A 17,612-nucleotide genomic window follows, 5' to 3' on the forward strand; every position below is an offset into this window, starting at 1 on the left:
CCAGAATCAATGTTTTCTGTCAATGAACACAGTTTGAAAAATAAAAGCACACAGAAAATGCTCGGTGATCCCATCAAAATAAAACATGAATAATTTACAGAATCTTTTTACAGTGTAACACCACCCAGCAGCCAATCAGGAGAGAGAAAGTGTGACATCAGCCGTTTGGGACAAATTAAAATAATTAAGGATTATTGATCTGAAGCTCCTCTTCATCACTTCTCCTCAGACAATCCTCTGTGCTCGTCTTTGTCTTGCCTCTTCTTCGCCTCCTCTGCCTTCCTCCTGCAGACCTCATAGAGGCGAAAGGCAGCAAAGGCGGTGGCGAGCAGACAGGCAGCTCCCAGGATTGACCACCAGCTGAAGGAGGAGGAGGAGGCTCCCTGCAGAGAGGAAGGGGAGGACTGCGTGAGCAGGAGGTCACGTTGGACCCAAAATCAAAAGTCTGACGGTTACCTTGATGAAGCTATAGACTCCAAAACACAGGAGGATGATCACAGCAAGGATCTGAATGCAGACGGGAGGACTGGAGTCAGCTGCCATGATTGGTCCTTTTGTTAAATGTCACAAGCCAATCAGAACACCCGATTTCAGATTTAAAATCAATTTTTAACTTTACCTCTGTTTGTTTATAAAGTCTTTTATTGTAAAACAAAAAATCCTGAAGTATGCCTTTATCCTGTGAAGTCACAGGATAAAAAAAAAAAGTTAAAGGTAAAAATATGAAAACATTTATATCAATAGAAATAACAGAATTAAAAATCAAACTGAAGAAAAAAGTCACGTAAATAAATAAACAGATTAAAAAAATCTCATTAAAAATAAGAGTGCGGTGATCTCAGTGTGAACACTGGTCTGAGCGACACAGCGCAACCGAGACGTTTTTAACAGCTACTTTAATCCCACACTGTAAAAAAATTTCACCATCAGCTGATTACACTGTAAAAACAAAAAACTGGTTAAAACTGTAAAATAAATCTCAAACATACATGTTTCTATGAATATATAGCTTTTTGTATTTAAATTAACTTTTATTTACTTTCGTACATGATGAGACAGAACACTAAGTATTAGTTTTAAACATAAAAAAGTAAAATATGGTGGTTAGCACTGTTGCCTCACAGCAAAAAGGTCCTGAGTTCAATTCTACCATCATGCTGGGGTCTTTCTGTGTGGACACAGTCCAAAGACATGTAGTTAGTGGGGAAAAGTTAATTGGAAACAATAGTTGCAAATGGTTGTCTGTGTTAGCCTGTGTTAGCCCTGTCCAGGGTGTAACCTGACTCTCGCCCTAAGACAGCGAGATAGGCTCCAGCACCCTGCGACCCTGAAAAGGGTAAGTGGTGAAAATAAGTAAAGATGTTTAAAATGATCTTTCCTCAGTAATATTGAACTAAAACTGATTTAATAAAACATCACAATGCAGAAGTTCTATAAATTAATCTTATTTTTTTATTGATCGACTTTAAACACTGAAAGTTGTTTTTGTGTTGACGGGGCGTTCAAGGGATCCGCCTCAGCCTCTGCTAATCCTGCACTCAGATTAATGAGGCAGTGAATGCAGCGCGCACACACACACACACACACACACACACACACAGGAAATTAGCTGACTGAGCCTCAGTAAGAAGTTATATTTGTGATAAATTGAGCATAAAAACTGATCATCAGTGAAACTTAAAATTTGTGTCAATTGTATATAAAATTCTGTTTCAAATTATTCTGTACACACACCTGCTTTTTGGAATTATTTGTTGAAGTTTTTTTTAAAGGGAAACAAAGCAAAATGGAAATCAGAGGAGAGGGGGAGGAGTTATCTCTATGGTAACACAGCAACAAACCCAGAGAAACCAGAGAAGAAGGAGAGCAGACTTTGACAAAGGACCAGAGGAGGAGAGGAAGAGGAGGATCAGCAGCAGGTGAGCAGAGAAGCTGGTGACTCTATTTCCCATCATTCAGGGCTCAGTTTGATTCTGTGGTTTGTATCTGAGGTGCTTCAGATGTCATGCTCATCATCACCATCACTCTGTAGCTGCCACCTTTATCTTCATCAGGCTGTAACTCTGCTCATGACAGGACAATGGCCTGTTTCCGGGGCAACCGGGAGGAGTTTTACGGAGAAGTGCTTCTATTGGACAACAGAAAGCTGACACTGACGGTCGAACAGGGCATCAAGGTCAGTGCCGACTTCCCATTGGCCGTTTCCTCTCCCCTCTGAGTAAGACTGTCACCACTCTGTGGCCTCCATCAAACCTCTATGCAGTTAGAGGGGACTGACTTTGAAAGATCATTATTAAGAACTTCCTGTTATGAACTTTGATTTTAGTGGCAGTAAAAAATAGAAAACCTGACAGGTTTGATAGCTGTGTATTATTGTGGGGTCTTTACCTTACAATATATATTGTTGTGGTGGTATATATATTTATATATTGTTGCATTGAACTGATTGGGCGGAACGGTAATACAATGGTTAGAACTGTTGCTTGACAGCAAGAAGCTCTTGAGTTCAGCCTTGCCGGCTTTTCTGTGTGGAGTCTGCATGTTCTCTCCAGGTTCTACAGCTACCTCCTACAGTGCAAAGAAAAGCAGTTAGTGGGGTAAGGTTAACTGGTGAATCTAAATTGCCCATAGGTGTGAATGGTTGTCTGTTTCTCTGTGTTAAATTAGCACTGCGTCAGGCTGTCAATACAGGGTCTGCAGGGTCTGGCAATAATACTGTCCATCCCACGGACTTATCTCAAATCTCATGGCGATAGAGCCTTCTCCGTGGCAGGTCCCAGACTTTGGAGCAATTTAAATCACTACTAAAGACACATTTTATGCCCTGGCTTTTAACACACTATGACCCAAGTATTCTGGTCTTATTTTAATAATTGTAGTTATTGTTTTAATTCTTTTATTGTCCTATTATTGTTTTATATTATTATTATTGTATTACATTGTTGCTTTTTAATGCCATTTTTATATTGTTAAGCACTTTGTGCAGCATCGGCTGTTTGAAAGGTGCTATATAAATAAACTTGACCTTCACCCTACCTCTTGCTTATAGTGGCTTGCATAGGCTCCATCCCCCCATGACCCGATAAGGCTAAGTGGAAGAGAATGAATGGATGAATTGAACTGAATTGATAGGTTTGATAGATCTGATAAGTTCTTCAGCATCCTGTCTCTGTGAGTGATGAAAGCTCTGAATGTGACGCAGTGTATTGTCCTCAGAGATCATCGAAGGCGGTCTCCATCTTGCAGCTGGTGTTCGTTGAGCTAGGCGTGGTCGAGGTTGAGTTCTTCGGTTTAAAGTTCTGTGACAACTGGCAGCAGACGGTGAGAACACAAACAAGAAGTCCAAACTGAGCGCGCTCAGGAGCAGCAGCAGTTACTGTTTGTGTTTCTTTCAGCTCTGGTTGGATCCTTCAAAGACTCTGTCACAGCACAAGGAACTCGGTGAGCTGCAACATGAAATTCATCAGTAACATAACTGATCTGTCTTATTGATTTATCCTCAGATTCTCAAACAGCACATTTCTCATTTTTTGTTCCAGCTGGGCCGCCGTACATTTTCTACTTTGGAGTCAAATTTTACATTGAAGATCCATCGAAGCTGAACGAGGAAACAACCCGGTATGTTTCAGTGCAACCTAACAAATCCATGAAACACTAAACGCATCATATCTGTCTCAACAAGCCTGCCACCTCATCAAAGGTGGCCTTATATGGCCATCTGCCACGGGTGCCCTTAACGGTCCCCCCTCCCCAACATGGGTGGCCTTATGTCGCCCTCTGGCATGACTAAGCCACCATAATTTCATCTGCTTTTTAAATACCCTTGGTGAAACTCATGTGTTTCCTGTGTCAGGCGTCAATTTTACCTCCAACTTTGTCAGGATGTACGTCGAGGTCGCCTGCCATGCTCCGGCCACCTCAGAGCTCAGCTGTGCGCTCTGATGCTGCAGGGTGAGAAGAAAATGTATGGAATTATTTTTCTATCATAAGTCACAAACGAGAAAAGATAATACAGGCATTACATTACATTCTTTGTGCATAAGTTTGAGCTGCATATACATATAGAAAATGTGTTCCTGACAGAGAAGATTTCTGACATTTTGTGTCAATTTAAGAATGTAACAATTTGATTATTTCTAATAAAAAGAGTGTGAAACTCAAGATCGACTTGTATGTTTAATTATGTGGGCTAAAGCCAATAAGAAAGTTACAGACTTTTTATGAAACGTGTATACTTACTGCATTTGATGTATTTTAACCATATATAATACATATTAGAGAATGTAACACCTGCATATGTGTAAAGAAAAGGCTTTGAATTTGATTCTGCACGTCTCCGAAAACGTCAGAGCACTTTTGCAAATGAAATGAGTAAAATGAAATATTTGCTCAGAATATGTTTTTTCTCGTGTATGACTTGTGACATCAAAATAATTCTGTACACCCGTTCATATGTGTGACTTCTTCATCAGTCAGTAAGTTCATTATTGATCTCCCATGTTTGTTTCAGCGGATCGAGGCAACCAGAGTGAGGACAACACATCAGATGCTGAGGAGACGCAGGAAGTTCAACTCATCCGCAAAACGCTCAGGTACACAGGAAATGATGCCATGCTGTTAAAGGTCTTGTTTCTGTAATCACATGACCTGATCCCATATTTTATTTTGTTCTGCCACCATCAAAAATATTTTTAAAAAATGATCAATAATCAATACACGACAAAAGATGGAGCTGCACACTAACAAAAGAAATCACTTTGATTGATTGAATGATTGATTGATTCTTTCTCTTGCTGTGCAGTGGCGTCCCTCGCTCTGAGGCTCAGCGCCACTTCCTGTCTGTCTGCAGCTCTCTGCAGATGTACGGCGTCTCTCTGTTCGCCGCCTATGTAAGCCTTTTGATCACTGATCAATACAAGAACTTCAGCCGATCAATCACTGATCCGTGCTGACACCATGACTTTGTGCAGGGGGAGAACCACACCGAGTACTTCCTGGGTCCAACACCAGTAGGAGTGGTCATCTTCAAGAACAAAGAGCTGGTGGGAAAATATCTGTGGTAGGTTAAAAACGCCTGGATGACATCACAGTGATATGACCCAAACAGAAGGTTCATATCAGTGTTAATATTTAATGATATGTATTGATCAGTTTAAATGTGTGTTAACATTTCCCTGAGATGAAGACAATGAGTCATGGTCAGGAGAATTAACAGCTAGGGGGGGCAGCAAGGAGGGGGCGGGGCCAAAACAAGAGGAAACAGAAATATATGACCTCAGTCATGTGACCCTCAGCTTGCTGTCTTTTGCAGGCAGCGAATCATCAAACTTCACTACAAAGACGAGAAGTTCGAGCTCAGAGTGTCAGGCAGAAACGTGAGTTCCTATTGGCTGACTAATGCTAAGCTAATGCTAACAGTGATCATTAGATAAAAAACATATTTTTAAAAAATGCAAAAACGTTATTTATAAAAGAAACTGCATGGCTTTCAGGGTTCAGCGACATCGTTCTTCTTCCAAACATCCGACTGCCGCAGCTGCAAACATTTGTGGAAGTGTTGCGTTGAACATCACACCTTCTTCAGGTAATGCACACCGGCCTCTGTGATGATATTTAATCTGCTCACCTTCTCCAGGTATTCAGCTCTGCACACTTTGTATCTGATTCTGAAACAAAATGTTTCAGCTTCTCCTGGTTTCTTCTGATTGGCTCATCTGGCTTCCATAAACTAAACCTGGTTCTCGTAGGCTCCACCTTTCCCTCTTCTCAAATCACCCCATGAGCCTGCCTTTACCCATTTCACATGTGTCAGAAAACCTGAAAATAGTGAAAAAAATAAGGATACCTGCACTCTGTGACATCACACAGATCCATGAGGAGAAAAAAAGAGACAAACACACCCATACACATACAGACTCACACAGACACACACACAGACACACACAGAGATACACGTGCACAGAAAGACACAGACACGCACTCACGCAGAACTCAAATTTTTTTTGTTTTCAGGATGTCAGAGATAAACCTTTTAACACACAAACTGAACCACAATAGGTAAGCACACACACACACACACACACACACACACACACACACACACACACACACACACACACACACACACACACACACAAACGTTTCTGATGATGCATCCTTTTCTTCCAGTTTCACTTGCTCTAAAACTCCGTCTCTCCGTCTGTTGAAAAATGGCATTGACAACAAAACGGCATCAGCTGATGTGTGTGTGAGGGCAACGCGTCAAGGTGTGTTTAGGAAGACATGCTGTGGTTTTACTATCTGCTCCTGTAATAAAATAAACTACAGCTCTGTCCCCACTTCTCTATTCCAGCCAATCATAAGCCAAGTTGCAGTAGTGAACTAATAACAAAACACAGCGCACTACCTGCTGTTCAGAGGTGAGAGAATGTGCTGATGTCATGTGATGCTGACATGCGATGATGTATTTTGATCACGTATCTGAACTTGCAGAGGGTCAGAGGGCAGGGCGAAGCCTGATCATGCTAAGCCCAGTGCACCATGGGAAAACAACACAAACATGTACGTTTAATAACAACCTTCTGCAAGGTGTAATCTGATTACTGATACATGTAATTAAATTAATGCAGAATGTAATCTGATTGCCACTGTAATCTCCGATTTCCTTGAAACAGTGGTCTGTTCAACCCAAAGTTTTGTCCAAACACCAACAAAGACGAACAAGTCCCAGGAAGACCACAAAGGTAAGGCAGGAAGGGAGAAAGGAAATGAAGGAAGGATGAAATGGAGGCTTAAATGAAAAAAGGAAGAAAGTAAGGAAGGGATAGGGAAAGAAAGGTATAAAAAAATGGGAGGTTGGAAAGAAGGGAGGGAGGACAATGGGGAGGAAGTAAGAAAAACGGGAAAGAAGAAGTCAGGAAGGGAGGAAGGAATAGTAAAGAGGGAACTAAAATGACACATTTTCCTGTTGGTGTTTGAGGCGGAGCAGAAGTCTTGATGGAGATCGACCAATCAGAGAGCAGAGGAGGAGGTAAGGAAACTGTCATTTCTTTAATGCCTTCATTTGTTTCTAATGAAAGCTGTGTCCAAATTCAGAGGCTGCAACCGAGACCTTCAGATTTGCGTCACCGCTCTCTCGGTGGAGGTTAATAAAGTCAGCCGTCTGCTCCTTGCTATGTAAAATATAACAGGGCATTGGAGTAAATTTTCTACCATCTCACACTTCTGTTTAATCAGTTTTCTGTTTGATGTTTATTCAGCTATGTGAAAACTATAACTTTAATCTCAGCCAAACTGATTTATTCATAAACAGATAAAACACTGGAAAAAGCCAAACATTTTTAAGTTATCTGAGTGACTTATATATCATGTTTAACCTGAGTAGCAAAGACCACAGGGGGTTGAAAATGATTTGCCGGGAGTTCGCTGTTCTCGCCAGCTCTAGTGAGCCTTGACCACCTGGTTAGCTATCGAGCTGGTGGGTAACAGATGGCTCCAAAAATGTCGGAGCACTTTTGCAAATATGTGATATATGTGTGTTGATAAATTAAGCAGATATTTGAAGTTTACACAGCTACATTCTTGCCTGAAATGTATCATAAAAGTTTATTTTGGGACCCAGAAAGAGTAATCAAAATAATATTACAACTAAGTAGCTGCCGCCATTGTTGGAAACTGGAATTGGCTGTGCCACTCTATGAATTCTGGGATGTGGCAGGCCACAAAGGACACCTGACTCCTTCAAATCTGAGGAAAAGGAGGACACATTTGTCAGCCGCATTTGGAGGAGTCTTTGAATTGGGATAGCCTACGTCACGATGTATGTGACGTAATCGGCCTTCAAATGCGGCCTCAGGAGGATGCACCCTCTGAATTTTATTCAAAAGTTTTTTCATGTTTGTCCTCTGTGTGTCATGATGGTCTGCCCACCCTCAGGTTGACCGTTCAAGATATTTAATTGGCTCTCTGCCCAGCAGGTCTCATTCCCGTGGCAACACGAGCAGCGGCAGCGAATCAGAAAAGATGTCAAGTAATAGTGAGCGGTGCCGAAGAAGACCCCCAAAATGGTAAAAAAAAAAAAGTTAGCTTAGCGTCTTTGTGTGGCTAACACTGATGCTAACTGAGCTAACTGTATCCATAATTTCCCATTTGTACTTAGCAGTCGCCACAGTGACCACGGTCCTGACACAACTTCCTGCCACCATCGCCGCCGCCACACCCAATCGTAAGTAAAACACAATGGTAACAATGCTAACATGTGCTAAAGGCTATTGCTAACACTTGTTGTGTTTGTAGCCACAGTCCTGACAACCAAATATGGAAACACATCCAGTAAGTTACACATTACAGAGTACTCTGATTAATTGCAGTAGTCCAATTACTTCCAGTACTCAGAATACTGTGTGTCCTTACCATGTCTCCAGGAAGGAGTTGGTGGAGCCTCCCAGTTTGATTGACAGACAAATGGAGGACATACCTTATAAGGAAGTAAGGTAAGTGAGGGAATAGGGCTTTGGCGTTGACGTCACGCGGCCGTGCATTGTGGGATCGCGGCGCCATGTCAGAAGGCCAAAAAAATCAAGACAAACACACTGTGTTGGAAGCGGGACTGCCAGAACCATGCTTAAAATTAGCGCAAAAGACAAAGGGCTGTATCGTGACCGATTGCACCCAGAAGCCAAGAGACGGTACTTGGAAAAAATAGCGTGCATCGGTAATGTGGACCCGTATGAAATAAGGCAGTGGAGTGGAAACCCAGACAGCCTACCGCTGTTGTCCTATCCCGATATCTTCGCGTACCTTGTCTGTGGAGTCAGCGCATAGGGGAAATCATTTTCATAATTATAAATCCCTGGAGGCGCACATCTGATTCACAAACGGTTGGGTACAAGATTTGGCCGTTTTTAAGCCTCCACGTTGGCAGTACGTTGACCATATGACCAAGATACAGCCAGAGGTTGCACATAACATTGACTTCTCCTCAGCACCTGCCCCAAAAATTGCTCTAGATGAACGATTCATGATTGATGCCAGCTGTGCGTTGCCATGTAAATAGTTTGCATTTCATGTGTATGTACTTGCTAAGTACATTTGAACAGATCTTGAAAAAAAACAAAACATACTTTTTTCTGTTTTATTGAAACCACTTTACAGAAAGTACAATTATTTACAATGAACTGTACATGCAACACAGCAGTTTTATGAATATTCAACAAGAGCAAGTTTCATTTGGCCCTGGTTTGACCAAGGGGCACATATTCACCAAAACACAGCACACCTTAACAATCTTATCAATCAGTGCTGTCTTCACCCTCACATGATGTGAGTAATCGGATTGGCATTGTAGTGTGTAGCATTTTGAACTTGTTACGCAAACTACCTATTACTCGCTCAACATGAATTCTCAGGTGGGCAATTGCTCTCGTTTGGGGATGGCAGAGAACTCGATATCCGCTCATCTGACCGCTGCAATCCAAGCCTGACATCTTCGTTTAGTATTATCGGATACATGAGATCCCTCCCGTTGCCTCCAGGAGGGGAAACGATGAAAAGAGAGCCCATTTTCCAGCTTCTTGCCTTCCCTATCATGTGATCTACCGTTGCAACCGACAACACAGTACCTACGAACCACAGCTGACGCTTCCGTGTGCTTTGTCTGGCCTACTGTCATGGCAGGAGGGGGCGTGGCCGTGACATCACGCTCCAAAGCCCAAGGAACTCCAAAGGCAAGGAACTGAGGGAGGGAGGAAGGAAGGAAGGAGGGAACTAAGGAATATATTGGTGTCTTTCAGGGTGTTGGGAGAGCCAGTCAGAATGCGTCGTTCTCGTTGGACTCGACGGCATCAGCGGTGGGTGTCAGCCTCAGACCTCCGGTGGGTGTGGCTCACTGTGTTCACGCCTCATACTGGAAACATTAAATAATCCTAATTTGAATGTAAAGGTCTAAATTGAAAACATTGGTCAACCTTCAATTTCAGGAACAGGCCAAATCACAGTAGGTGAAATTCAGATCCAACCTCAGGTTAGTTCCACAGATGGTCTCAGGTGCTGTCGCCAAAACAAATCAGAGAAACAAGAAACCCGAAATCGCTTTATGATCACTACAGAACAAAGAATCACTCAGAGGAATACAGAAAAATACAGACCGGCCCTCCACTGACAGTCACGACTCTTCTGACCGGCCAAAAGACAGTCAGAAAATCTGGTTTACTGTGGAGTGTAATCTGATTACTGTGGGGTGTAATCTGAAGTAAATTTAGATGACATGGTTTTGGACAGTATGAGAACTGTGACTGATAACTTATCATGTATAATAACTGTATTTTTTACAAGGAATGAAAGAGAAATGTAATAATCAGCTCACTATTAATGACATCATTGGGGCTGCCACTGTTTGCAGTTTATGACACTAATTATTACAAGAGAAAGCAACCGGAGGAAGAACTAAGACATGTAAGGCCAGAGGAAACCACGAGTTCTTTTAAAAATGACCTGTTCATCCACAACTGAGAAAATGTTCATATTGATGGTGCATATGACATTTTTAAGAATATTCATGACATTATAAGATGAAAACTGTCCAACAGTACAATACAGCAGAAACCAAGAACTGATCATTTCCAAATGCATGTAAAAAAGAAAAACACGCTGTATGAGGAATTCATAAATTCAATTCAATTTTATTTACACAGCGCCAAATCACAACAACAGTCACCTCAAGGCGCTTTGTATTGTAAGGTAGACCCACAATAATACATACAGAGAAAAATCCAACAATCATATGACCCCCTATGAGCAAGCACTTTGACAACGGTGGGAAGGAATAACTCACTTTTAACAAGAAGAAACCTCCGACAGAACCAGGCTCAGGGAGGGGCAGCCAGCTGCCACGACCAGTTGGGTTGAGGGGAGGATGATGGGATAAGACATGCTGTGGAAGAGAGCCAGAGATTAATAATTCATTACACAACGAACATGAGAAGCAGAACATAAATGTAAAATTACAAAAATAAGTTTATGTTAAACGGCTATGGTGAAAGAAGTGTTCTTTAAACTATAAGAAACACAGTATGGTGCACTGCCTGCTTCTGAATAAACTAACCCACAAACAAAGTTTATGAAGTCACTTAAATATTGATGTAAGACCTTTTGGGATGGATCTGACTGAAAGCTGCTCCGGTACTTTCTCCGTGACAAACTTACAGCTGATCCTGATGTGTGGCTGTCTGGTGATGCCAACTGAGAAGTCGCCCTTTGCGTTAGAGAAGCTGAAAAATACAGGAGCCTGAAATGTTGCCATGACAACTGTATTAATTTTATTTATACTGGAAATCAGGAAGGATCTCCTCACAGAACTGATCACATCAGAAACAATAAAGCTTTAATCAAACTGAAGCCGTGTACACAGACACGCCAATGTCATTACTGCTGTTGATGACATCGGCACTCTCTTTATTAATAATGGTGATATCAGTATCACTATAACAATGCTACAATAACATGCGTGTAAATTAATATGTAGTGAGGTTTTACATTTGAACTTTTTTGCTTCATTTGTGTTTTAGTTGTACAGAATTGCTTCCTCCTCTTCCTGTTACCACGGCAGCTGACACTTCCTGTCGGTTTCCCACGAGCAAGCACAGTTAAGACATGGGCCGGGCTGTTGTGAAGTCTCGTTTTGAAGCCTTGAAATGAGCATTTCTGCCAAAAAGACAGATGTGATCCAGTGTTTATAGAGGTCAGACAGCTGCTTCCACAGACCTCTACAGGAGCTGTCATCCCTTGTGGGCTTCGGACAGAACTTCATGCTTAGCTTCACCCAGGAGCTGCCTCTATGTTTGTCATCATCACCTCTGTTACCAGTACTAGGGACGGAGCTTTATCAGATGGTACTGGTGTGTCGATTCGTAGCCACTGTCCAGAGGTTCTGACTTCCTGTGAAGTTCAGGTCACTTGCTGGTTAAATGTCAAGGATTAGGGTAGATAATATTTACTAAGGCAGGTATCTGGAGGCAATTACAGGTGAGGAGCAGTTTGGGGAGTGAAGGAAATCTAACTCTGGCGTTTCACAAACGCCTTTAATAAGCTTTCTGACTGAAGGCTGGGAGAACTGACCCTGCTTTTGTCCGCCTTCATGGAACAAGTCTAATGGAAGCACAGAAGAGTCTTCACACCTGTGAACACACCTGTCTTACCTGCTTGTATGTGATCAGTTTTTGAGTCTCTCTTTTATTTATGGTCATTTAATTTTTAGTGACTCTTGATGTGAATAAATGGCTGCTTCATCTTGCTCTCTCTGGCAGTGATGAAAAAGGACTTCTCTCTTTTATGATCTTTGAGCTCAAGGCTGTTACATGTAGCTGCTGTCAGCTGTTCTATGTTTGTCGGTCATATTTTGGTCTCATTTTGTTCTCTTTTCTTTTTTTTTTTGTGGTTTAAAAATCTGAACAATCAATAAAGATCTAACTTACATTAGTATTTAAAAATGTAAATATTGTTTATTAATGATGGAGCTACTGTGGAGAGAAACTGTGAGAATCTCCCTCCAGCCCAGCAGGGGGCGCTGATACACAGCATGCTGAGCACAGAAGAAGACGCAGACTCTCCTCACGTGACCGTCTGCAGCGTGACGTGAGATCAGCTGACTGCGGCCACAGAGGAGGTAGAAGCAGCACAAATCCTCCGTCGACCTTGCTCCGTGTGTCCGCGCAGAGTGACCCAGCATGGCGAGCCAGTCTCAGGGCATCCAGCAGCTGCTGCAGGCCGAGAAGAGGGCGGCCGAGAAGGTGGCCGAGGCCCGCAAGCGTGAGTACCAGTCCGGCCTTCTGGGCGCCGAGCCCGCAGCGGGGCCACTGTTACCTTTGACAGGGAGCAGAAACCGTGTAAGGCAGAACTCGGTCTGTAATTCGGTGAATTTACAGTTTCACTGGCTGCTCGCGTTCTTCTGACGTCAGACACGGACCGGACTCGGTACAGCATCATCGGATCGGTCCTCCGTCAGACTGCTGGCACCTCCCTGAGCACGTCAGGGAGGGGATTATAGCTTTGCCCGATCCGACTCAGATCGGGGTAGAAGCAGGTCTGTTTCCGCTGTGAGGAGAAAACTCGCGGCAATGTAACGGCTCCGTGACCGGGTCAGAACCGTAACACGGTCGGTAACTGCAGGGTGTTCACTTCCGGTCAGCCCATGATTCATGCGCGGGTGTCTGTTTCTGTGCAGTTTTTTATCACATGATCAGTGTGGTTCCGGTCTCCTGATGGTGAAACACTGAGGTCATGTGACCTAGAGTCACAGTAGTGTTAATAACCCGCGCATCAATTCATCTGCAGACATTAAACTTCCACCGTCCTCCACCCGTTACCTGTAAACCTGCGGACTGATCTGAGTCCAGTCTTTAAATGGTTTCTCTCTCGTGTTGTGACGTGTGCAGGTAAGAATCGGCGACTGAAGCAGGCGAAGGAAGAAGCTCAGGCTGAGATCGAACAGTACCGCCTGCAGAGAGAGAAGGAGTTCAAGACCAAGGAGGCAGCTGTATGTACCCTAGTCCTTCTCCTCCCCTTCTTCCTCCTCCCTCCTCTTCCTCTCTGTTTACATGCTGAAGAATGATTTATTATTTTCCTTCTTTAATTTAGCGTGAATCACAGAAACAACTTTTTCTTTCTTTCTTTCTTTCTTTTCTTCTTTGTTTCACTTTCAATTTTTGATATATATATATATATATATATATATATATATATATATATATATATATATATATAATAAATAAAATTAATTCGTTTCCATTGATTGAATTCGAAAATAAAATCTGAACGTTTACTATATGTGATTGAATATCATTCCTGTACTGCCAGCACAGTTAAGACATGGGCCGGGCTGTTGTGAAGTCTCGTTTTGAAGCCTTGAAATGAGCATTTCTGCCAAAAAGACAGATGTGATCCAGTGTTTATAGAGGTCAGACAGCTGCTTCCACAGACCTGTACAGGAGCTGTTTTCGAAAATGCCTTTAATAAGCTTTCTGACTGAAGGCTGGGAGAGCTGATTCTGCTCTTTTTTTCTACTCTTTTTTTTTTCCTTTTTAAATAAGTTTTTTGTATTGTTTGTTATGAAATCATTAGTAGTAGTCATTATTAAATCTTTATCTATATAAATGTAAACCTGTTTTTTATACTTAAGTACTCTGTGTATATAATAGTTATTTCAAAATAAAAGTTATATATAATGTTTGTCTGTTTCCGCCCAAACTCCCCCTCCCTCCAGGCTCTTGGTTCCCATGGTAATAGCGCAGTGGAGGTGGATCGTGACACGGCGGAGAAGATGAATCGTATCCAGGCCAGTTACCGTAGTAACCGAGAGGCCGTGCTAACCGAGCTGCTGCGGCGCATCTGCGACATCCAGCCAGAGTTTCATGCCAACTACCGTGTGGCTGGCTGAGGGGGCGAGTATGTTATCTAAGATGAGGGGGGCGGGGCAAACAGAGGAGGCCTGGACATTAGTTTTGTTAGCAGCATTAGCTTGGATAAAGCATGTGATTTCAGAAACTCTATAAAAGTGTTAAAACCTCAGAGAGCTTTTATTTTGAAGGTTAAAGTTCATTTCTTCCTGTTTTCCCATGCTGGGTGAAGGTGTGGTCTAAATGTCGGTGTTACTGTGGTGATGTTTACGAAATATTTATATCAAATTAAATTTGTTTTTCTTTAAGTGTTTCCTTGATCTTGCAAAATAAAAGCCTGTTCTTTCCACTTTGAACACCAGCCAATCAGGTGTAAATTTACCAGCAGTTGCCAACTGATGTGACAGCTGCTAATAGGCTGTTTCACCATAGCTCTGTTGTCTGATTGGCTGGAGAAAGTGGAAAGACTTTTATTATGAAACTACTGTCCAATTCCACATTGTTGTTTCCTGTTTGTGACCATGTAACTTGTTGTTGTTGTCTGTGACATGGTGATGATGAACATATTAAAAATGTTGATTGGCTGAGTCTGTGTGCTGCTGCTCTGTGATTGGCTGAAGGTGTTCCAGGCGCGTTCATAGGGTAACAGGTGCTTACAGATAGCTGTGGGTTTATTCAATTTAATCGTAGTGATATCTATTCATTAAATCCTGAATCGATTTTTTTTTTTAAAAATATAAATGTATTTTGCCAGAAATGCCAGAATCTCAGATTAAAACTCACAAAACTATTTCAATATCCGCCAAATGGTTAATTCTGCACAATAAATACAAAGCGTGGATCTTTTACCTGACGGCATGTACGCAGATACGTAAAGACACATAAAAATCACACTTTCTGCACAGCTCTTTCTCTCAGTGAGCTTCAAGAACAGTTTACCATCAAAAATCTTTATTTTCTGCATTATTGCTTGCTTATTATACACCAGTCTGTAGTTGTGTTTAGTGCTGTTGCCCGTTTGTGCTGTTCAATACCGAGTTTTAAAATTTTTTTAAAAATGATGCCAAATTACAAAATGCTTAGCTGTAACTTTGCTTCACTTCAGCAGCATCAGGTAATGTTCTGCTGATTCATGTTCTTTAATTTTTGATCTACTGCAGAATATTTTTAAGGTTATCTGCTATAAAAAGCCAGGCCGGGTAAATCTCCTTCATGCTTTTCTGTGTTTTATCCTCAGTTACTTTGACACAAAGGCATCACAAGTTTCACCTTTGTTTTTAAACAAGAATATAAAAATATGGATATGTACTGATAAATGATCAGAATGATAATATTTCTGAGTCAAAATTGAATAGAATCAAATCGAATCGGGACCTTGTGAATCAGAATTGAATCAGTTATAGAAATCGGTGACAATACTCATCCCTACTTAGAGAGTCACCTGGGGTGTGTTCCCTTGTTCCTAATGTCTTCCGATTGAGCTCAAGGAAAATTGTGTAGAATACCCAAGGACGTAAGAAAAGATTAAAAACAAAACAGTGTGCTGAGGATTTGAACAACCTCACACTCCTTTCTGCTTAACGCCATGACACCGCATGTCTGCCATATTGAAACTACTACTATCACGGGTGATATGGTCAGATCACAGATAAGATCAGAGGTGAGCAGTGACGCTGGGTTTTTACATCACCCAACTTCTGAAACCTGCACTGTGATTGGTCGTTTCAGCAGTGACTTGAATGCACCCTCATGTAGTCCAGCTTTATGATCCGGGATGAGGAGAACGATGGAAACTGTGGAAAACATGGAGATCGTGCCCCAATGAGAACAAGATTGTAAGCGAGAGTAAAGATCTCAGGATAAGAGTTCATCCAGTTTAACCTGCAGAAATTCAAACAGCTTTGTTCCTAACAGCAGCTCGGAGGTTCCTCCACTCTTGGTCACTAACATACGAGACGCCATCTTGGTTTTAGCTCTGCAACTCAGGGAAAATTGTTTTTGAGCGTTGATTGTTTCAAAAATCTCAGTATGTCTGTTTGATATATAAAGCTCTGTGTGGAGCACCCAGCATCTTGGAAATCAGAAGGCTGTCATCGGTGCTACGACCAAAACCACATGACACAAACCAATTTTAAAATTATTGAACTTTGGTCAGAGACATGAAAATGATTTTTAAGTACTTCTTTAATATAATCTTTTTCATGTATTGTTTTAACAACTTTGAATCTTTTATTATTAAAATTTAATATATATTTATATACATAAAAATTCCCCTTTTGCCAGCTGATCTTGCCAGCTACGAATGCCGACTACGGAATGGAGCAGCTGTCAGCCTCCTCTACATGGATGACATGAAGTTGTATGCCAACCCTGAACGAGACATCGATTCACTGATCCACACCACCAGAATGTACAGCAACGACATCGTTGTTCAGACTGGAGAAGTCTAGTTGGATGATAATGACTGAGACAGGACTCTCTTCCAGACACTAAACCAAGGCACAATGTACATTTCAATTCCTTTAATTTTAAATATGTTTATATTGTCTATCCTGTAAAATAGTCAGATGTCTATTCATATTAATGTACAGAATTCACCTGCTTGCTGCTACTACTGCACATTCACCCAGTGTATATACTATATGTATGTATATATATATATATAATGTTCTTCCTCTACACACACCCCCCCCCCCCCCCCCCCCAATTTTTGCACATGTCGAGGAGCGTGTCAGGCTACATTTCACTGTGTGTTATACTTGTATAACTAAGCATGTGACAAATAAAGAACCTTGAACCTTGAACCTTGAATGAAGAGAGGGAAGGTAGTCAGAACTGAGGGGATCAAACAACCAGAAGGCAACATTGAAGTCATAGAAGACAGCTACAAGTGCCTGGGCATCCCACACGCAAATGGGAACCATGAAGAGGCTGCTAGGAAAGCTGCAATCACCAAGTACCAGCAAAGGTTCAGGCAAGTCCTGAGGAGTCAGCTGAACGGTAAAAACAAAATCCAGGCTGTCAATACTTATGTCTGATACCTGAGATGATAGGCTGGCCAAAGGAGGAGATAGAAGCCACTGACATCAAGACAAGGAAGCTCCTGACCATCCATGGAGGGTTTCACTCCAAGTCCAGCACCCTGAGCCTGTATGCTAAGCGGAAGGAAGAAGGCCAGGGATTGGTGAGTGTCAACACCACAGTCCAGGATGAGACAACAAA

At 42.0% G+C, this 17,612-nt stretch overlaps 2 protein-coding genes across 4 annotated transcripts; both read left to right on the forward strand.

Annotated features, from left to right (window-relative positions):
• The first annotated feature begins 1,345 nt into the window (after positions 1-1,345).
• On the forward strand, positions 1,346-14,250 carry epb41l4a (erythrocyte membrane protein band 4.1 like 4A). 3 transcript variants are annotated; one of them, XM_026174935.1, is made up of 24 exons: positions 1,346-1,919; positions 2,077-2,176; positions 3,217-3,321; positions 3,396-3,441; positions 3,540-3,618; positions 3,854-3,951; positions 4,511-4,592; positions 4,802-4,889; positions 4,971-5,059; positions 5,312-5,375; positions 5,493-5,584; positions 6,013-6,057; positions 6,169-6,266; positions 6,353-6,419; positions 6,493-6,561; positions 6,675-6,743; positions 6,980-7,030; positions 7,977-8,066; positions 8,159-8,224; positions 8,296-8,331; positions 8,424-8,492; positions 9,792-9,872; positions 11,565-11,642; positions 13,857-14,250. In XM_026174935.1, the coding sequence occupies exons 1-24, from the start codon at positions 1,822-1,824 to the stop codon at positions 13,858-13,860; spliced, it is 1,764 nt and encodes a 587-aa protein (XP_026030720.1). In that variant the 5' UTR covers positions 1,346-1,821; the 3' UTR covers positions 13,861-14,250. The 3 variants fall into 3 exon arrangements, with proteins under 3 accessions (XP_026030720.1, XP_026030719.1, XP_026030721.1); XM_026174934.1 differs by lacking the exon at positions 13,857-14,250 and having other exon boundaries at positions 11,565-12,611; XM_026174936.1 differs by lacking the exon at positions 13,857-14,250 and having other exon boundaries at positions 9,792-9,848; positions 11,565-12,611.
• Positions 12,648-14,977, forward strand: atp6v1g1 (ATPase H+ transporting V1 subunit G1). The gene is made up of 3 exons (XM_026174941.1): positions 12,648-12,804; positions 13,431-13,531; positions 14,258-14,977. The coding sequence occupies exons 1-3, from the start codon at positions 12,723-12,725 to the stop codon at positions 14,429-14,431; spliced, it is 357 nt and encodes a 118-aa protein (XP_026030726.1). The 5' UTR covers positions 12,648-12,722; the 3' UTR covers positions 14,432-14,977.
• The last annotated feature ends 2,635 nt before the right edge of the window (positions 14,978-17,612 follow it).

Source organism: Astatotilapia calliptera, chromosome 7 (assembly GCF_900246225.1).
Source record: "Astatotilapia calliptera chromosome 7, fAstCal1.2, whole genome shotgun sequence".
Classification (NCBI taxonomy): domain Eukaryota; kingdom Metazoa; phylum Chordata; class Actinopteri; order Cichliformes; family Cichlidae; genus Astatotilapia; species Astatotilapia calliptera.

Excerpts from the sequence above, each read along its gene's own strand:
- epb41l4a (XM_026174935.1), top strand. The coding sequence starts at position 1,822 with ATGGTAACACAGCAACAAACCCAGAGAAACCAGAGAAGAAGGAGAGCA. Across the intron at positions 4,890-4,970 it reads TCTCTCTGTTCGCCGCCTAT|GGGGAGAACCACACCGAGTA; the intron begins GTAAGCCTTTTG and ends GACTTTGTGCAG. Across the intron at positions 8,493-9,791 it reads ATACCTTATAAGGAAGTAAG|GGTGTTGGGAGAGCCAGTCA; the intron begins GTAAGTGAGGGA and ends GGTGTCTTTCAG.
- atp6v1g1 (XM_026174941.1), top strand. The coding sequence starts at position 12,723 with ATGGCGAGCCAGTCTCAGGGCATCCAGCAGCTGCTGCAGGCCGAGAAG. Across the intron at positions 12,805-13,430 it reads GGTGGCCGAGGCCCGCAAGC|GTAAGAATCGGCGACTGAAG; the intron begins GTGAGTACCAGT and ends TGACGTGTGCAG. Across the intron at positions 13,532-14,257 it reads TCAAGACCAAGGAGGCAGCT|GCTCTTGGTTCCCATGGTAA; the intron begins GTATGTACCCTA and ends CCCTCCCTCCAG.